General features: G+C 37.3%; 1 protein-coding gene across 7 annotated transcripts in view; it reads left to right on the plus strand.

Annotated features, from left to right (window-relative positions):
- vps13c (vacuolar protein sorting 13 homolog C) overlaps positions 1 to 20,422 on the plus strand; it is a 64,343-nt gene that overhangs the window by 42,800 nt on the left and 1,121 nt on the right. For all 7 annotated transcript variants that reach the window (XM_067442325.1, XM_067442335.1, XM_067442351.1 and 4 more), the window contains 28 exons: positions 203 to 461; positions 853 to 1,013; positions 1,160 to 1,281; positions 2,264 to 2,561; positions 3,208 to 3,597; positions 3,794 to 3,898; positions 3,988 to 4,149; positions 4,239 to 4,364; positions 4,452 to 4,585; positions 5,028 to 5,154; positions 5,236 to 5,471; positions 6,470 to 6,614; positions 6,703 to 6,843; positions 6,937 to 7,018; positions 7,128 to 7,197; positions 7,751 to 7,862; positions 8,058 to 8,171; positions 11,165 to 11,298; positions 11,412 to 11,493; positions 11,612 to 11,725; positions 13,110 to 13,185; positions 13,286 to 13,449; positions 13,585 to 13,630; positions 13,826 to 13,949; positions 17,506 to 17,620; positions 19,843 to 19,934; positions 20,028 to 20,151; positions 20,290 to 20,373. In XM_067442325.1, coding sequence (XP_067298426.1) covers positions 203 to 461; positions 853 to 1,013; positions 1,160 to 1,281; positions 2,264 to 2,561; positions 3,208 to 3,597; positions 3,794 to 3,898; positions 3,988 to 4,149; positions 4,239 to 4,364; positions 4,452 to 4,585; positions 5,028 to 5,154; positions 5,236 to 5,471; positions 6,470 to 6,614; positions 6,703 to 6,843; positions 6,937 to 7,018; positions 7,128 to 7,197; positions 7,751 to 7,862; positions 8,058 to 8,171; positions 11,165 to 11,298; positions 11,412 to 11,493; positions 11,612 to 11,725; positions 13,110 to 13,185; positions 13,286 to 13,449; positions 13,585 to 13,630; positions 13,826 to 13,949; positions 17,506 to 17,620; positions 19,843 to 19,934; positions 20,028 to 20,151; positions 20,290 to 20,373 — 3,939 coding nt within the window. The remainder of the gene's footprint in view (positions 1 to 202; positions 462 to 852; positions 1,014 to 1,159; positions 1,282 to 2,263; positions 2,562 to 3,207; positions 3,598 to 3,793; positions 3,899 to 3,987; positions 4,150 to 4,238; positions 4,365 to 4,451; positions 4,586 to 5,027; positions 5,155 to 5,235; positions 5,472 to 6,469; positions 6,615 to 6,702; positions 6,844 to 6,936; positions 7,019 to 7,127; positions 7,198 to 7,750; positions 7,863 to 8,057; positions 8,172 to 11,164; positions 11,299 to 11,411; positions 11,494 to 11,611; positions 11,726 to 13,109; positions 13,186 to 13,285; positions 13,450 to 13,584; positions 13,631 to 13,825; positions 13,950 to 17,505; positions 17,621 to 19,842; positions 19,935 to 20,027; positions 20,152 to 20,289; positions 20,374 to 20,422) is intronic.

Consider the following 20,422-nt stretch of genomic DNA (forward strand, 5'->3'; position numbering starts at 1 on the left):
TTTTAAGTAGTTAAAATGCATTAATATTTCACAATATTTCTATTTTAATGTATTTTTGTTAAATAAATGCATACTTGTTAAGCATAAAAGATTTTCAGAAACATAAAGAAGTTTACCAACCCACACTTTTGAACGGTAGTGTATGCTGTACATGCAGTTCTGGAAAAAAATTTAATTTGCTCATACATTTCTCTCTTGTCAGGCGTTCTCCGAGAGCACAGCCTCCACTTTTGACCATTCTCTCAAGGAGAAATCCCCCTTCACCATTCGCAATGCATTAGGCATTCCTCTCATTGTTCAGCACAGCGCTAACCTGCGTTTGGTTGACTCATCCTCACCGGGTAAACTGCACGAATTGCCTGTGGATAAAAGTGTGGATTTAGAGCATTCATCCTTTGAGCGTTCATCACGACAGTCTGCCCTGCAGAGGCAGGAAAGCTGCTTATTCAATCTCAGCATAGGTCAGTAACATGGATAATATACACCTTATAAACTGTACAAATGCCTTTGGTTGCGTTTCAAATCCTAGTTAGCTGCCTACCTAGATAGCATTATAATATGCACTTAGAAAGTTCAAGCATGTCTATGATGCCCAAAAGCCTGTCGTAGTTGATTTTTAGAAGACTCAACTAGCCAAAAAATATAAACCAAAAAGCTATTACTACTTCTCAAATTTTTTTACTTGACATACCCATATAAACATAAAGGAAATTAGATCTTGTTATTCAGTTTGTTATAGTTCCCTTTTTTTCTGTTATCAATAATATTTGAGCTATAGTCTAATCATTTGTAGTTCATGAAATATAGTTTAATGCAATACCCTAATCCTAATGTTAAATGTCCTCTGTGTAGTTCCCTCAGGTTACAGTGAGATTTCAAATATCCCGTTGGGTAAGCCTGGCCGCAGACTGTATAATGTCAGAGGACCCATGCAAATGGAAGCTGTGTCTGTACTGCTTCAGATTGATGCCAGCGAGGGCAACAAGGTCATCACAGTACGGTCCCCCCTACAGGTTTGTCTGCTCACTTTGCCTGCAGAGAGCATACATCTGTCCACCTGTCTGGATAAAGAAATACTCCCTCATGAAAATGACCTTATTAAAATCACGGTGACATTGATGTTTTGTACTTGAACTGTATGTTAATTATGTGTTAACAGATAAAGAACCATTTCTCAGTGCCTTTTGCCATTCTGAAGTACTCTTCTGAACTTGGAGTGATGGTGAATGTAGGGGTTGCTGAGCCTGAGAAGGAGTGTCATGTTCCCCTAGAAGCTTACAGGTATGGACTGAGAAGTGGAATTGCCTTGTTTCAGTGCATTTGAATTTAAAACTGTAAAGAAGGTCTTTGACTACATATCATGCATATTTACAATTCAGTCACTTTACCAAGGGTGTCAAGCATATTGTTTTAATGAACTAGAGGCCTTTAGAAAACATTTACAGATGAAATCGCCAATTAGAGAATATTAATCAAATTACATTTATGACAAGAAAAAGAGATGCAACTTACTAGATTTAGGGTGTGTTCACACTTGGCATGTTTGGTTCGATTAATCACACCTGGGGTGTGATTGCTCTGTTAGTGCGGTTCATTTGAACACTGCCATCTGAACCCATGTGCACACCAAACAAGCGGACTGAGACTGCTGAAAAAAATGGGTCTCGGTCCACTTCCAAATGAACCTTGGTGCGGTTAGAGTAAAATACGAATGCAACATGGATGAAAGACATGTAAACAAACCAAAAACAGGATATCAGGTAACAAGATACAACCCTAAAAAGGACAGAATGCTTAAGCATACCTGTTTTTCTTTCTTGTCATAGTCGCAATGTTGCTAATCACAGTTCGTTACAGGCATCAGAACCACGTCTCCTCACAGCAGATCTTCGTTTGTGCGTGTGACATAGCACTTCGTGCCACTGGTTTGACTCCTTTACACAATTTATAAGCTCTTCATAAGTTCTCAGCTGGTCAAAATACTATCATATGTAGGCTATGCACATACAGCAAGCACATTTAGCCCACAGCCCATCACAGAATATACATAAAGTAATAAAAGCCGACCCGTCAGGTTGTAAATATATCCCTCTACCTTTAGGTTCGGTATCTTAAAGTTCAATGCTAAAATTCCATTGTCCATGCTAAGCAGATCAGAACTAAATGTTTTTTTTGGGGTAAATCTGCACTATTCTGTAAATTGCATTGCCTGTGTTTTTTGTGCTTTATATTATAACATTCTCCACTATATGTATTCCATTAGGAGTCAGCTTTTCTTGCTGCCTGTTGGTCCATTAGAAGATCTGTATCGCGCATCATCCACATGCATCTCATGGAAGGAACAGGTGCACGTGAGCTCAGAGGTTCAAGCAGTCCTGCAGTGTCCTGCCATAGACAGCAGCTTCCTGCCACTGGTGGTGAACACACTGGCCGTGCCTGATGACCTCAGCCACATCGCCAGCCACGGGGAAGGGGACTGGGACCCTGCTTATGTCATCCACCTGCACCCAGCTGTCACTGTCAAAAATCTGCTGCCTTACTCAATACGCTACCTGCTGGAGGTCTGGAATATTGCACTTTTAAATACACAGTACCATTAAAAAAAATTTAGCCAGTAAGATTTTTTATTAATGTTTTTTTTTTAAAAAAGAAGTCTCTCACCAAGACTGCATTTATTTGCTATCAAAAATGCAGTCACAACAGTAAATTTGTAAAATATTATTACAATTTAAAATATTTTTACTTAATATATTTATATATAATATATAAACTTAATTTATTCATGTGATGTCAAAACTGAATTTTCAGCATCATTACTCCCGTTTTCAGTGTCACATGATCCTTTAGAAATCATTCTAATATGATGATTTTGTGATCAAGATACATTTGCTATTATTTTAAATGTTGAAAATAGTTTAATATTTAGCTGCTTATTGTTTTTGTGGAAACCATGATACTTTTTTTTAGAATTCTTTGGTGAATATAAAGCTCCAAAAAACAGCAATTATTTGAAATCAAAATCTTTTGTAAAATTTTATATTTCTATAGTGTCACTCTTGATCTATTTAGTTTGTCCTTGCTGAATAAAATGTAAAAAAATAAAAATAATTTACTGACCTAACTTTTAAATAAAAAATCTGTATGGTTTATTATTTATATAATATTAGCCTGCAGTCACTTATTAAAACATCGTCATGTCTCTCATAGGGTTCTGCAGACTTCTATGAGCTTCAGGAGGGTAACGCGGCGGATGTGCTGAATTCGAATGTTAGTGGTGAAATAATGGAACTTGTTTTGATCAAGTACCAAGGCCGCAATTGGACTGGCCGTTTGAGGGTTAGCAGAGACATGCCTGAGTTCTTCTCCATCTGCTTCACCAGCGACACCACAGAGGGACTGACCTTGGACGTGGGGGTGCATGTGTCTCACGCGAACAGCAAAATTGTCCTTTCTGTTTATAGTCCGTACTGGATCATCAATAAGACATCCCGCGTGCTGCAGTATCGTGCCGAGGATACCTGTGTGAAACACCCATCCGACTTCAGAGACGTCATTCTGTTCTCCTTCAAAAAGAAGAATCTCTTCAGCAAGAATAAGGTTGGATTGGGGTCTTTGGCAGTGTTTGATGGATAAATCTGTACAGCTATTAGCCAAACATCTAAAATAATCAAATCATGAATAAAATGTGTTTGTGCTATAATCATATAGAAAATGGCTATAGTCAGAAAACCATTTTCTAATACAAAATGTTCTAATATTCCTTTCTAAATTGACATGCTGCTCTTCCTTTCAGTTGCAACTTTGTGTGTCCACCAGCTCCTGGTCCGATGGCTTCTCGCTGGACACTGTCGGCAGCTATGGATGCGTGCGCTGTCCAGACAAATGCGGAGACTACCTGGTAAATGCTTTGAACATTTACTGTACATGTGAATTTAGACACAACAACATTATAATGTACAGTACGGAAAATCGCATTTGATGTACCAGGTTGGGGTCAGCATCCAGATGAGCAGCTTTAATCTGACACGAATTGTTACCATGAGTCCCTTCCACACGCTGGTCAATAAGTCTTCATTTGAGCTGGAGGTTGGAGAGGTGCAAAATAACAATGGTCTAAGCAACAAGTGGCACTACATCTCCTCGACTGAGGTCAGAGTTAATTTTAATTTTTATCAAAGGCAGCAGTATGTGTACACACACTGTATGTGTCTTTGACTGTACAATTGTGTGTGTTACAGTGTTTGCCTTTTTGGCCTGAGTCAAGCACAGGGAAGCTGTGTATACGAGTTGTGGGATCTGAATCTATCTCCAAATCATTCTTCTTCAACAAACAGGACAGCGGGACTCTGCTGCGCATGGATCAGGTGAACATGTTCTGGATGTAAAAGTGATGCTAAATATATTTTATTAAACCATTTTGACCACCTAATTCTAATCTTCTTTTCCATCAGTATGGTGGCGTGATAGTGGACGTGAATATCTCAGACCACTCCGCTGTCATCAGCTTCACAGATTACTATGATGGAGCTGCACCTGCTTTGGTTGTGAACCACACGCCAGCAGCCACTGTCAACTTCAGACAGAGGTCGGCAGCACTAGAAATATTTTACTTCATGTGATGAATGAAAATAATAATACCATGGCGAAGAAAAAACTGGAAACTGGAAAAAACTGGCATTTTAAAAGTTTGTGGTTATACTTTTAATAAGCATGGATGATTAAATTGTAATATTTCACAATATTACTATTTTTAGTCAGCATTGTATAGTACATAAAGTAATGAATAATACATCATTTTTTATTAGCGGCATTTACAGTACAACGAAAGATCTGTAAAATCTGATTCAAACGGTCTAATGCGCAGATTCAATATATTTGACTTTTTTTTTTTTTTTTTTTTTTGTAACCTGGCTGTTTACATACAACTTAAATCATGTGGTACCAAAGCACCGGTACATCTTTATTCTCTTATTGAGTGTGTGAATGTTTCATAACTCTAATCTGTGTCTGTGTCTCTGCTTGTGCAGAGGATGTGAGGAGTCTTGGGCACTGAGACCAGGTGAAGCTCAGCGTTTTGCATGGGACGATCCAGCAGGGGTGAGGAAGCTTTGCTGGAGCTGTCAAGACCACAGTGGGGAACTGGACCTTGTCAAGGTTAGAGAGAGATTCTGGGTCAGTGAATCTACTGATCATCTTATGTTGCTGTTTATATTGTTCCCATGTTATTTTCTTTAGGACGAATGTGGGCAGTTTGCTTATAGCAGCTTAGTTCAGATTCACTGGGTGTCTTTCCTGGACGGCCGACAGCGGGTGCTGATCTTCACAGAGGATGTTGGCATAGTCACAAAAGCACGGCAGGCGGAGGAGCTAGAGCAGTTTCAGCAGGAAGTCAACATCTCATTACAGAACCTGGGCCTGTCACTGATCAACAATGACATCAGGCAGGAAATTGCATACATTGGCATCACCAGGTAAATAAATCCGACCCAGCATCTAGTAGTGTTGTTTACTAGAATTTATAATGCTTTTAAGCAGGGCTTGAGAATAACCTTTTTGTTCACCAGCCACTATGACTAGTGGTTTTCCAAAACTGCGCCACCTAGCATTTTAACTTGGCCAAAATGTTGTTGGTAGGAATTTTTTTGTTGGCTATATATAAATGACAACTGTACACACCCATATCAAGTTTACATGAAATGTATAGATGATAAGGTTGTGTGTAAAGCTCTTTAATCTAGACAAACACTAACAGATTCAACACTAAGATTTTTTGGTGTAAACATAATTTATTCTCAAACAATATTCTCATCAGTGTTCTATCACCTATGACATTTAAATCCAGCATATTTTTATGTGATTTGACAGGTTTTTTTATATATCAAAAATCCAATGGTTTTATGTCTGTAAGTCATCCTCTTCAAATGTTATTGAAGTTAGAAATGTGAAACAATGTTTTATGTAACTTTAGAGAGGTTCCTAAATTAATGAATATTGAACATTGTCTAACATCAAGCCAAATGTATACCAGTCACATCAGATGCGTTCTGGTTTTGCTGTGATCTTTGTTTTAAACTCTTTTCTCTGCTGAAATGGAACAAAAACGTCAATCCCTGAATGATGAATGAATCACCTACGTACATCGCATCTCTGCTTTGTTGTTTATAATGAGTGCTAATCTGAATGCTTCTGATTATTAGATTTTGCATTTGTAAACTCAATAGAATTGCGTGTGATTGGAAATAATGCGCAACCCGTTTATAGCAGATGCCTTTTGAGAATACTAAAGTCCAGCCTGCCAAAGTGGCTAGTGGGAATGACTGTATTACATGCCAAAGCTGAAATCCACCCGCAAATGGCAAGTTGGCGGGTGTTAATGTCAAGCCCTGCTTCTAAGACTTTAAGGGGAACATAAATGCCACTTGACTGTCAAGTTGATATTTGAAGATGATTGAATTGTTTTTTCTGCTAGTTCTGGTGTGGTTTGGGAGATGAGACCAAAGAACCGCTGGAAGTCCTTTAACCACAAGAACATTGGACTGTTGGAGAAAGCCTACCAGAACCACATCAGCAGCAAGAGTGAACCATGCTGGACTAGACTAGAAACTGGCCTAGAGGTAATGAAGGACTTGACCAGGAAAAGTTTAATGATCATTTATGTTGCTTAGACTTTATAGTATTGTTTTTTTGTCTTTATTAAAACAGGTAAACTTTGGAAGATTGCCCATGTTGATGAGACAGCCATTTTCCTGCCATATCAGGAGAAACTTCCTGCCTGGCATTCATATTGAGTTGAAACAGTCGCCTCACCAGAGGAGTCTACGTGCACAGCTCTATTGGCTGCAGGTAACACCCACACACAATGTACTTGTTGAATATAACACTTCTGTCATTTCTGGCAGTCGTTCAGTTATTATGTGCACCATTTATTTGTTCCAGGTGGATAATCAGCTGCCGGGAGCTATATTTCCTACTGTGTTTCATCCTGTTCCTCTTCCAAAATCTATTGTTCAAGACTCTGGTACAGTACAAACATCAGCTTAACATGAATGCTGCACTAAGCTAATACACTTCAGAGTGCATATTTGGAGTGAGTGGACATGAACACACCATATCCCTTTTATCTTTAGAGCCAAAGCCGTTTATTGACGTGAGCATCATCACAAGGTTTAATGAGCACAGCCAAGTCATGCAGTTTAAGTAAGTGATGACACGTTGATTACGTTTTTACTTATGTCACCGTCTCAAATATACTAATTCAGATCAGTTTGGGCTTAGTATGATTTTTTTTTTTCTTTAATTCAGCAAGGATACATGAAATTGATCAAAAGTGACAGTAAAGACTTTTACATTGTTACAAAAAAGAAACATTAAATTGATAAAAAGTGGCACTTTTCAAGTAAATACTATTCTTTTAAATGTTCTGTTTGTCAAAGAATCCTGAAAAAATTGTTTCGACAATTACTATAAATTGTAATATTTTACAATATTACTGTTTTTACTGTATTTTTAATTAATTTGATTCAGCCTTGGTGAGCATAAGAGACCTCTTTTAAAAACATTAACTATCTTACCGACCCCAATTTTCTTAGGTATTTAAAAATATTTATTTAGTATTCAAAAAATACAATTTGTTCACACATATTTAGTGACATGTTATTTTGTAGCTTTGATGACTATTTTATTATTATTTGGTAATTAAGTAGAATGAGTAGATCCAAATATTTGACTGGCAGTGTTTGTTTTCCTTTAGGTACTTTATGGCATTAGTGCAGGAGATGGCAGTGAAGATTGATCAGGGTTTCTTGGGGGCAATGCTCAATCTGTTTACCCCTGCCACAGACTCCCTGGATAGTAAAGAGAAGGTAACTACTGCATTCTCTTAGAGGTGTTTATATTCTGTCACATAATGTTACTAATGAAATTAATTCATAATGATCGCAGTGGTAAATACTTCCTCCATCATTACATTCTTCTGTTTTTGTTTCAGTCATGTGGCTTTATGAAATGTGAATGAAAAGGGGGCTGGAGATGTTAGTATGTGTTTCTCTGTGCTTCAGAATAAGCTGATAGAAAAGGATCTGGAGGGACTGCAGGCTCAGCTGATGGAGAGCTCCATGACAGACACCTCGGGCCTGAGCTTCTTTGAGCATTTCCACATCTCCCCTATTAAAGTAATGACTCGGCACCACATTCCACTTCAAAACACAGCACATTCTTTTCAAGATCACTTGTCACCAAGATTTTAAATAAAACCTTATGCCTAGTTTCAGTCTTCCACATTCTACAGCGTGATTGAACAGTTATGCACTACTGTTCAATAGTTTGGGGTGGATCGTTTTTAATTCTTTTAAAAGAAGTTACTTATGCTCACCAAGGCTGCATTTATTTATCAAATATACAGTAAACAGTAATATTTTGAAATATAATACTGTTTAAAATAACTGTTTTCTATTTTAATGTATTTAAAAAAAAAGTAATTTATTCCTGTGATAGCAAAGCCTTCAGTGTCACATGATTTTTCAGAAATCATTCTAATATGCTGATTTGGTGCACAAGAAACAGTTATATTATTATCAATGTTGAAAATAGTTGTTTTTCATAATATATTTTTGAAACTGGGATGCATTTTTTCAGGATTCCTTGATAACTAGAAATAACAAAAAACAGGATCTATTTGAAATAGACGTGTTAAATATCTTTACCTTCACTTTTAATATGTCTAATGCATCCTTGCTGAATAATTTTTTTTATTTTTATTTTATTTTTTAAGATTTTACTGACCCCAATCTTTTGAATAGTTCAGAGTTTTTTTTTTAATAAATTCTATTCATTTATATTATGTCTATTACTTTCAAAAACTCCATTATTAATGTCTTTTCAGCAATAATTGTGTTGTGTGGCTTTTAGTAAATACTGACAGTAGTTTTTAATGCCAAAACGGGGATAATACTGCCACAAACTTAGTAAATCTGGCTATTAATGAGCAAATCACGGTATATGACATTTATCTACTGATTGAGAGAGGAAATACTACTGTAGATTGACTAGAATGCCCCATTTAATTGTCATGATGAGGGAATATTGTAGAAAAAGTATACACTAAAATCAATACTGGTATGGAAAGCCCCACAAAATGATGCTGTGGGGAGAATATTAAAATATGAATATTAAAATATGACCACAGAGAGAAAAAAACAGATTTTTAAAATGCATCAAGGTGCCCTCAACTCTAACCCTGTATAACGACAAACTGACAAAATAAGGGAGAAACACGGAAGACCGTTTAGGCCCCAATCAGACAGAACACGTTTTTCAGGTTTGAAAACATGGTTAAGGGGATACGTCACCCGAAAATAAAAATTTGATGTTTATCTGCTTACCCCCTGGGCATCCAAGATGTAGGTGTCTTTTGTGTCTTCAGTAGAACACAAATGAAGATTTTTGCTTCATGAGAGCTATGAGAGTAAAAAAACCATACACATTCCATATTATAATATAATCCATATTAAACCCTGCGGCTCGTGACGACACATTAATGTCTTAAGATCGGTTTGTGCGAAGAAACCAAGAAAAAATTATATAATTTTTACCTCAAATACAACACTATGTACATCAGTTTTCAGTGTGCCATCACTTCCGGTCCGGTAAGTGATGGCAAAATACACAATATGGGCTGCGTCCGAAAACCAAGACAGCTGACTCGTTGCTTGCTGCCTTATCAGGCAATGGCTTGTAAGGCAGCGTTTTGTGCATGAAGGCAACTCACAAAACTAATTTCAGACAGACTTCTAAGGCAGTGTAACAGTTTAATGATCTACAGCAAAATAGAGTGAGCTTTGGTGAGAACTAAACGCATTTAATTACTACATTAGTAATTTCTCGCTAGAAATGACATCAGAAGTGGAAAATATTTGTAAAAAACATATATTTATACATAGAGTCACCAGCAAACGCAACTTTCGGATGCCATCTTATTTTTCCAGCTCAACTGTCACTGAATGGAGAGAACAGGATTGTGTGATCATCAAAGGCAGCGAAGGATACATGTATGCTGCCTTCAAAAATCGATCAGATGAAGGTCTCTAAGGAGACAGAAAGTGAAGCTAACATTAGATTCGGACGTGCCTTGGTGCCTTCAAATGTGTCCCCCAAAGGCAGCATTTTCCTGGTTTCGGATGCAGCCATGGTGTAGAGATACGCATGAGAGCTCACTTCCGCCGCTTGATTTTTTTTTTTTTCTTTTTCTTTTTCAACTTTATGCATTCAGAGTGCTCATACAAAAATGTGAGGCGCAGCAGGTGGTTAAAAACAGTTTGCAAAATGCTCACTGCTAATAGAAAACAATTAAAAAAGGCGCCTCTCACGCATTCTGTCTTATCCGCGCATTAAAAGGTCTAATAATATTTTCAATACATTTAGGGGCACTACAGTCTCTTAACAAACTACACACATCAGTTTAACACAGAAAGAATAAAGGCTACTTTTTTGCCCATTCTACTTTGAATTTTTGGTCACACATATTTTTTTTTACACACATTTCATTTGAAGACGATGTAATTAAATATGTGCACTTACTGGTTCATGCTTAGAGCATTCGATTATATAAAAAATATGTCTTATATAAAAGCTTGAAACGCTCCTGCTCTTTTGTCTGTTCTAATGTATATGATCCATGTAGTGAGCATTGTTAAACTCATTGTGGCGCTCCGTGCAGAAACTGTTCTCTTGTGCAACTTGTGTGGTTTGAAATCTCTGCGGTAATGCGATCTGAGCTGTGCCATCACTACAGTGCGACGGTGAAAATGGACCTCTCTCAAACAGTGTCACGATGCGCCACATTCCAAACGTTGTTTAAGCGGCATACACCGGTATTGCGGTATAATAAAAATTCATATCATAACAAAAATAAAAACTGGTATGAACCGCTATAACGCCCAGCACTATACCAACATCAACAGGTTTTTTAATATTATTGATGCGCTAGCCTGTATTTTCGTATGAAAGATTAAACTGAATCAACTGAATCTTACTTGTCTACCAGGATATGAATGATTTAATAATAAGAAATTGTTGATACATTTCCTTGATGGTAAACTGCATCAAACAAAGTCATGTAATTGTTAATGTTTACCCTTCATTAACATGTTTTTGTTTATTTGTATAGCTGCATCTGAGTCTATCTCTGGGCTCCAGTGGAGATGAATCTGAGCAGGGTGATATGGTGGCCATCCAGTCCGTCAACCTCCTTCTTAAAAGCATTGGTGCCACACTCACTGATGTAGATGATCTGATTTTCAAGTAAGGCTTTCAGATGTGCATGCATGCACTCTAATACTGACTGGCATGCTTCTTTGAAAAGACGATTCACTTAGGCATTGATTGATGTCTTTTTGTCTCGCTCTTTTTTTCAGACTGGCTTACTTTGAGGTGAAATATCAATTCTACAGGCGAGAGAAACTGATGTGGGCAGTGATCAGACACTACACTGAACAAGTGGGTGATCTAAATACACACTAATACAATGTCAGAGGTCGTTGCATGAGCAAACACACTTACATTTTCACTTCATCACTGTATCTGAAAGAAATTGAGTCTTTTTCTCTCCTTATAGTTCTTGACACAGATGTACGTGTTGGTTTTGGGTCTGGATGTTCTTGGAAATCCATTTGGCCTGATCCGAGGCTTATCAGAAGGAGTGGAGGCTTTCTTCTATGAACCCATCCAGGTCTGACAAATGCTGTTAATTTATCTCTTCATTCATTTAATTCAGTACAAATGTGAGTGTATTCTCCTTTAAATGTTTAAGTACTTAAAAAATATAAGTACATGTTTAAGGTATACAGATATTTAAGGTATATTTTTTACAATCATCATTGTAATGCATGTGTAATGGTATTATGCCTAGTGGGAACTGATATACACTACATTGCCAAATGTATTTGGACACCTCCAAGTCATTAAATTCAGATGTTCAAATCATGTCCATGGCCACAGGTGTATAAAATCCAGCAACTAGGCATGCAGACTGCTTCTGCAAACATTTGTGAAAGAGTGGGTCGCTCTCAGGAGCCGTGATAGGGTGCCATCCGTGCTAATAAGTCCATTTGTGAAATTCCCTCACTACTAAATATTCCACGGTCAAATGTTAATAGTATTATAACAAAGTGGAAGCAATTGGGAACAACAGCAACTCTACGTAAAATGATCAGAATTATGCACAGTGCGCAGAAGTCACCAACTTACTGCAGTCAATAGCTACAGACCTCCAAACTTCCTGTGCCCTTCAGATTAGCAAGTGTACAAGTGCAAAGTGTTGGATGCAGTGGTGTTAAGCACGGCACCACTGGACTCTAGAGCAGTGGAGATGTGTTACTCTGGAGTGATGAATCACGCTTATCTGTCTGGCATCTGATGAAGAAGTCTGGGTTTGGCAGTTGCCAGGAGAACGGTACTTGTCTGACTGCATTGTACCAAGTTTGAAGTTTGGTGGAGGGGGGATTGGGTGGGGTTGTTTTTCAGGGGTTGGGCTTGGCCCCTTAGTTCCAGTGAAAGGAACTCTTAATGCTTTAGGATACCAAGACATTTTGGACAATTTCTTGCTCCCAACTTTGTGGGAACAATTTGAGGATGTTCCCTTCCTGTTGCAACGTGACTGCACACCCGTGCACAAAGCAAGGTCCATAAAGACATAGATGAACGAATTTGGTGTGGAGGAACTTGACTGGCCTGCACATTAACCAGACAGAAGAGCTTTGGGATGAAATAAAGCGGAGACTGTGAGCCAGGCCTTCTCATCCAATATCACTGCCTTACCTCACAAATGTGATTCTAGAATAATGGTCAAATATTCCCATAAACACACTCCTAAACCTTGTGAAAAGCTTGTGAAAAGCCTTCCCAGAAGAGTTGAAGCCGTTAATTACGTATTAAACACTAGGGATTAAGAATGGGATGTCATTAAAGTTCACATCCATGTAAAGGTAGACGTCCCCAAAAACGTAAATTAATTTTTTTATTACTTTTTTGTCTCAAGGTTTCAACAGTTAAAAAAAAAATTGTTTTTGTGGTCTACTTAATATTGGTAACATTTGTGATGTTTGTGTGTGTAGGGGGCTGTTCAAGGACCTGAGGAATTTGCAGAAGGTTTTGTTATCGGTGTTCGAAGTTTACTGGGCCACACAGTGGGTAAGGCACCTTGCTTTTTCTTGCTTGCTCTCTCAAACCCACATGTACTCACTGAGGATCCTTCCTGCACACTTGTTTTGTTTCTACATTATCTTCCTAGGGGGCGCAGCTGGCATGGTGTCCCGTATAACTGGCTCTGTAGGTAAAGGCTTGGCTGCCATCACTATGGACAAAGAGTATCAGCAGAAACGGAGGGAGGAAATGAACAGACCCACTAAGGACTTTGGAGAAAGTCTGGCTAAAGGAGGAAAGGGTTTCTTCAAGGTACTGAAGTTCCTGAAATAAAAACACATTCAAGAAAACATCCAAGCACATGCCTTTCTATGTTATGCATTATATAACAAAGTTCCATTGTGTATAGAATGAACTGACTTTTGTCATGTGCCTGTACTCCTTCAGGGAGTGGTTGGTGGAGTAACAGGAATTGTGACAAAACCGGTGGAAGGTATGGCAGTTTACTGCTGATGCATCACACTTAAATCGATTGAATCTGTTTTTTAAAAAAGTTCAACAGTAACAATTTATTGGCCATTGACAATACACAAATACATATATAATGGCAACCACTGATGTATAATCAGTATAATGTATAACACCAAGAATGTATAATATGTAATTTAATATTCTGCCATGGGTTTAGGAGCGAAGAAAGAGGGTGCTGCAGGCTTCTTCAAGGGCATCGGGAAAGGCCTGGTTGGAGTGGTGGCCAGACCTACAGGGGGCATCATAGACATGGCAAGCAGTACTTTTCAGGGCATTCAGAGGTGAGACACACATGCACATGAATATTACATCTATATACACACATACAGACATGCACAGTCAGAGAACCATGTACATACTATACAATATGTTTGGGGTTAGTTTGATTTTTTTTTTTAAATAAATAAATAAATAAATACGTTTATTCAGCAAGGATGCATTAAATTGATCAAAAAATAATTTTATAATGTTTATAAAACATTTTCCCCCATCCTAAGTATAGCTTGGAAATCATACTTCTTGCTATAGGACAGAGAGAATTATTTGATGTATCGTATTATGTAAGCGCAGATGTCATTGCACTCTAATTTAAAAAAAATATTATCTAAGCAATCTTTTGGAACGGAGAAGCATATTGAGAAAGAAACATTAAATAATTACAATTTTCCTGTGGTGATTTTCTAATGTACAGCAGACTCTCAGATTAAGATGTATCTAATTGTGTCGGTGTCTTAATGTGTGTGTCTCTTTTGTTGTCTAGTTTTTCTTTCCTCATGTAGTGTTGCTTTTGTTTTCCTGTGTGTAAACTAATTTTGTGACTCTTTCTTTCATGTTTTTCATAAGTTAATTCCTGGATGTGTTTGTTCTTTTTAGTTCAGTGAGTATATGGACACTCATGAGTGTATGTGTACAGATGTGTGTATGAAGGTCTGGATGACTGAAGCTTGAATGTATGTGTATTTATGCCCATGGTACCCAGAGAGATGACAGTGAATGATCCCTCTTGCAATCACTCTGTTGAGTTTGCTTGTTTCCTGGGTCAAAAAAAGAGCTAATTTGGCAGCATGAATGACTTTTTAATCTAACAGGGTGTGAATTGTTGAAAGGTAAGTATTGCATCATGGGAAGCAAAGAATGTGAGCTGTAGCACAGAGCATTCTGCCGTAATCTACAGCTCAAGAATCCCCTTATAACTGGATTCATCAACATGTGCCTATTTTCCCATCATTGTAACATTTGCTTCTGATCTCCACACCCCTTTCACTGGTGCATTTTGGGGCCAGTGGTAAGTCTGATGAGCAGAAAAGGAGCAAATATGATGTATAGAGGAGCGGGAATACAGATAAACACATATACTCACTTATACTCACATTTAAGGGAAGCGGTACTTTAAATAAATAAAAAATGTACTGGTGTTTTTATATATAGTGTCGCAAAAATCAAACATAGTTAAAGGGATAGTTCACCCAGAAATTGGGGGGAATTGTTTTTTGTCAATACAATGAAAGTCCAGTCCTGTTTGGGGCCCCATTAACTTTCATTATATGGAGAGGAAAAATAATAAAAAAGTTGAACCTCATGTAAAATATCTTCTTTTTAGTGCTATCAACGTTACTGCTCATTTTTTATTTTTTTATTACATTTTTGTCTAGCGTTACATTTATATGATTACGTTATTCATGCAAATGCTTTTAAACCATTCAAACATGACAAGTCAAAAGAGAACACGCTGCTCTTCAACAAACAGTAACTTACACAATTATGCCAAAATGTCTGTTTTGTCTAGTATCCTCATAAGAGCAGTCTTAAACGGGTTAAATAAATTTGAATGAACGTAAATAGTTACATAAGAGTTAAGAATGATATGCGTGTGAGATCAGCATCATGCAGCAGAGGCAGGTCTTAAAGTGACAGCCGCCACTAATGTCTGTCATTTAAAGTCCCTGTAGAGTCAAAATTAAATATGTGTCCTGAGTTTGTCACACCACAGAAAAATGTATTAACCACCCAGCCAGATTTGAATGATAAAAATCGCCAAGTAAGTCTTAAGCAAATAGCTTATCAAAATCCTACAATCAAAATAAGCAGCATTCTCAGCTCTCAACTGAAACGGCTGAAACCTAAAAAGCTGTAAGCGCTCAAGACAACACTCGTTGGAAACATACTTCCGACGATGGCACATGAAGGCCGGGCTGGGAGATAGTGGGTTCAGCCTCATTCTGCAGTGGAATATTAATGAATCCCAGTTGTCTCCGATGAAAGTTTGTAAAACTGTCTGGTGTAAAACGTGGTGTAATCACTGCAGAGGCAGGTGTTGGTGATCCTCAGCTATCCATCAAGGTGGCTCTTCACAATGAATCCACCTCTTCTTGATATAATGGCTTTTGTTTTTAAAGCTATTTTGCAACCAGGTAATGTACGTGATGAAGGCATAACTAGCTAGCAAACTGTAGGCTGTAGTAACAAACGGTACTGACAGTAACTCGCGATTAAGCGGGCGAACTGATGCGAATGTGCTCCAGTTATAGGTGAGGGGGCCATAGTGGCTCCAGTGCGTCATCGAGCCACAGTTATACCCCTGCCACCCATAAAACCTGTTTAATGGTCTAACTCCACAATTCAGTAACATTTCTAATGTTTAGAAACATCTCAGAATTGCCTTTACAGGGACTTTAATGTTTATTAAAGAATAAAGGTAACAGAGAAAATGACTCGCTGCTCTTGACTAAAGAATAAGGATTAATCTATATTTCATTCATAATTTATGCAGTACGGAGGGTTTGATAACCAAATTCAATTTCCTACCTGTTAGACAGCTGTTAAATCATTTTCATTAAGACAGCATTATAAGTATCAGTGATACTGGCCTTCATTTATAAAAAGATGCCATTAAACAAGTATTTGAAATGTAGTCTTTGTTGTTTCTACATTCATTTGGAGATTAACTGTGAAAGTGTTACATTAAAATATATTAAAACCGTGTTTTAATCCGAACAAATGAGTGATTAATCTAGTTCATTTTTTGAATGGATTGAAAGCACTTTTATGTTCCATGGAAGAAAAAAGTAATGCAAGTTGGGAACAACACAAGATTAAGTAAATGACTTTCATTTTTTTTGGGTGAACTTAGCATGATGTCCCCCTCACTCTCCGACTGCTCTGCTTGTCAGACCAAGCCCACTGCACGAGCTCACTGCACTGCTGATGCACTGGACTCTATGGTGTAACCACCTGCTCTCCAGCAAATAGCAAAAGAAGCATTATGATTTCAAAGGCGGTCGACAACCAAGCTAACCAATCACATTTTTCACCCATTCCATTAATTCTGCCCTGAAAAGATGAGTTGGCAAATCTGTTGTGTTTTACGGTGTTCCCACCCTTGGCTTTTTCATGCCAAACCTTTCCCGGCGAAAACTGGAACAGCCCCCCCACCCCTCCAGTGATTCTCTAGCATATGCGTTTAATCATCCATCCATTCGTTATGCTCTCCATATTATACACCTGAACAGATCAGCACCGACTGTATGAACTAATCATGTTGCTTTTCCATGCTCGCACTGTAGAAGTAACCAAAGGTGAGAGAGGGCTTAAGGAATCAGACACTGCACGCAATAGTACAAAGAAACTTTGTAGGTTGATGCTTCTTAAATGACTTTTGAGATGCATTGCATTTGTTCAAGGCTGTTCAGGCATGCTCAGATGAACTTTAATTGAGTAGATTCTGTTCACTAAGAATGACTCACTCGTTGCCCACGCTTTTTACATGGATATAAAACCACTAGATCACAGGATGGCGTCTTTGTCAGAGTTATCTAAGGTGCCGTTTCTGATTTGCAGGGTAGCAGAATCTACTGAGGAGGTGACTAAATTAAGGCCAGTGCGTCTCGTACAAGAGGACGGCATCATACGGCCCTACGACCACAATGAGTCGGAGGGCTATGACCTCTTTCAGGTGAGGTCACCTGTCAACCCTAGTGACCAGGCTACTAAACCCAGATGAGATGGATTTTAATCAGCATGACCCTCTGTTTTAATTTAACAACTACTAACAGCCAAATTGTTTTGAAGGATGGAAGTCAGTTTGACAGAATAAGGCAAGAAACTACAGGCTAAAGGCCCCAATATACTTTAAGCGAATGTGATGTCATTTCGAACTAAATCAAGTCAAAAGTGAATTTCAAAAGGTCAAAACCATTTGCAAAAGCAAACTTTCCAAAAAAGTTATACGGCTAGTAAACACCTTTGCACTACCATTGGTCCATGGCAATTACGTTATAGGAAGGTGTGCGGGGAGGCTCTGCCTTTCCTTTTATATAGAAATCTTTTCCGGTTCATTTCTCCTGTTCAGACCGCTGAGGTCAGATGTCCGTGTGCCGCTTTATAGTAGAAAATTAAGTTGCACTTCTGATGAAGGTCATGTCATTTCAAACTTTGTGTTACCCCTTAGCAAGGGACAAAGAAAAACTTTGCCATGAGTATATAGAGGCCTTAAACCAGTGGTTTGTTCTTTTTCATCAATGGTCAATTATGAGGATTTTAGGCTATATTTTAGTCTTCTTTCAGATATTTCACATTTAAGTGTTTATTTTAAGTGTACACATTTAAGTGTATATTTTATCTATTAGTGTCTGTGGATTTTGATTACAGTACATATCTTTAAGGGCCAACTTTGCATTTTTGTTCCTATTTATTGCTAATGGTTTTCTGAGGGTTGATGGTATTTTGTATAAATTTGAACTGTATAAAAATCCACTCTATAAAAATATTTTATAACATCCATAAAAAAATCTCTGTCAGCAAATTAATTTTGAACCTAATTTTATTAAATGTTCAGATTTGTTATGCTATTTAACTGTGGATTTTTGCCTTAAGCTCAACCAAATTCTGAATCCCCTTGTTACAATTCCCGTTGTATTCTTCATTGAAACTGACCTTAAACTCAAAAGTTGAACTGACTCCATCCCTGCTGTGAACAAATGAATTCCTGCTGTCATTTTCATTTAATATTTCGTATTTTCTCTCTTTTCTGTCCTTTCCCAAATGCAGCCTGAGGAAATGTAAAATGGGAGTGGGAGATGGGAGATGGGATTGGGGCTATTATCTTAAAGATCCATGTTATTAAAAACATTTGAGTATGAGAACACAGAGATATTGTTGCACTTAAATGAACCAAACTGGATATTCAGTGCTAGATCCAGTCTGGCCTGCTCCACCTACAGTAGAATGTTGAGTTTAGGAAATTACATAATATCCTAAGTCTGCATCTGAAGTTGTCTTGTGCACCTTTATGGCTTTGCTAATTTTCTTATCTAGAAAACCTTTTTTGTGTCTTTTAATTTTGCCAAAAATAATTTCAGCGTTATACCTCAGACATTTTTATTACATTAGTTTTATATCACTATATTCTTTATTTTTTATCAGTTAATGCCAAATAAATCCGAACATAACCTCATTAGTCAATATAAAAATGTTCCCAAAATATATTATTTGAAATGTAAGAAAACAAGGTAGTTTTAAGACATCAGAGCCATATGATGGCAAACAATTATAGATTTTCGGTATTAAATGGTATTTTTAAAAAAACTGATTAGATTAGATTTTTTTTTAAGACTAGGATATGAAGCTGGCAAAGTTTGTCTATTTTTCTAATCTTCATTTTAATTTCTTTAAACATATGTCTGTAAATGCATTTCCATGCATCTGAACTCTGATAACAAATTTACAGTCTATATAAAATATATTTATCAACATAATGTTTATTCTTAATCATTGTGAATACATAAAATGTGCATATTAATATATGCAAACTCATTTATATGCAATAAATGGGCATTTTACAGTGCATGTTGGAATGAATGTCTGATGTGTTTTCCTATATACTTTATTTATCTAATATACGTAACACATGGTTCATAATTGTCCTGTAATCATTCGTTTTAATGTGGCTTTACTGTGTTGTGATTGTCAACTGAAAAACTTGCTTGATTCCTGTGATTGACCTTGAATAAATCAATACTCCTCTTTGACATGATTACAATCATTTTTATGCATTTCAGATGATTTATGATTTTAAAATGATTTTGATTGTTATTCCTGAAAGATTATATGTCCGGAGCCATAAAGTAGTGTGCTGTATTTTGTGTATAGTGCTGTATAAGTGTGTATGTTTTTCAGAGGTCTGAGATTAAACAGTTGGATGGAGAAATCTTCAGAGAACACTATGAGTACCCAGGGCACAGAAAAACAAACATCATTATCACCAGCAGGTATTCAAACAACAGAAAAATTATGAAACTTGACATTTTCCTAATTGTTTCTCTTTTCCATATGCTGTGTGTGTTGGTTTCTTTATCATCCAGGAGAGTGATGTGTGTAAAGGAGATCGATGTGATTGGACATTTCAGTAAAGAATGGGAATGTCCATTTGAGAATTTCCAAAAGCCTCCAAGCACAGAGGGAGGAGATTTGAAGATATATTACCGGGTACATAAATGCTACTCTTAGTATTAGCAGATATATGTAATTACATTGATAGTAGATTGACAATTGTACAGGTTTTTTCTAACTGATATATGGTGAATGAATTAACATTGCTTGACAATAATCTGGATGTTGGTGCAGGAACAGAACAAATTGAACCTCATTAGGAAGGATGGACAGCCGCAAGTAAAAGTGATTCACATGAAACATGCTGACATGGCTGAGGTAAACATCACAGGCGTGGTTTCTAAGTTAAAACTGCTGGTGAAATTTT

This window comes from Pseudorasbora parva, chromosome 1 (assembly GCF_024679245.1).
Source record: "Pseudorasbora parva isolate DD20220531a chromosome 1, ASM2467924v1, whole genome shotgun sequence".
NCBI lineage: Eukaryota > Metazoa > Chordata > Actinopteri > Cypriniformes > Gobionidae > Pseudorasbora > Pseudorasbora parva.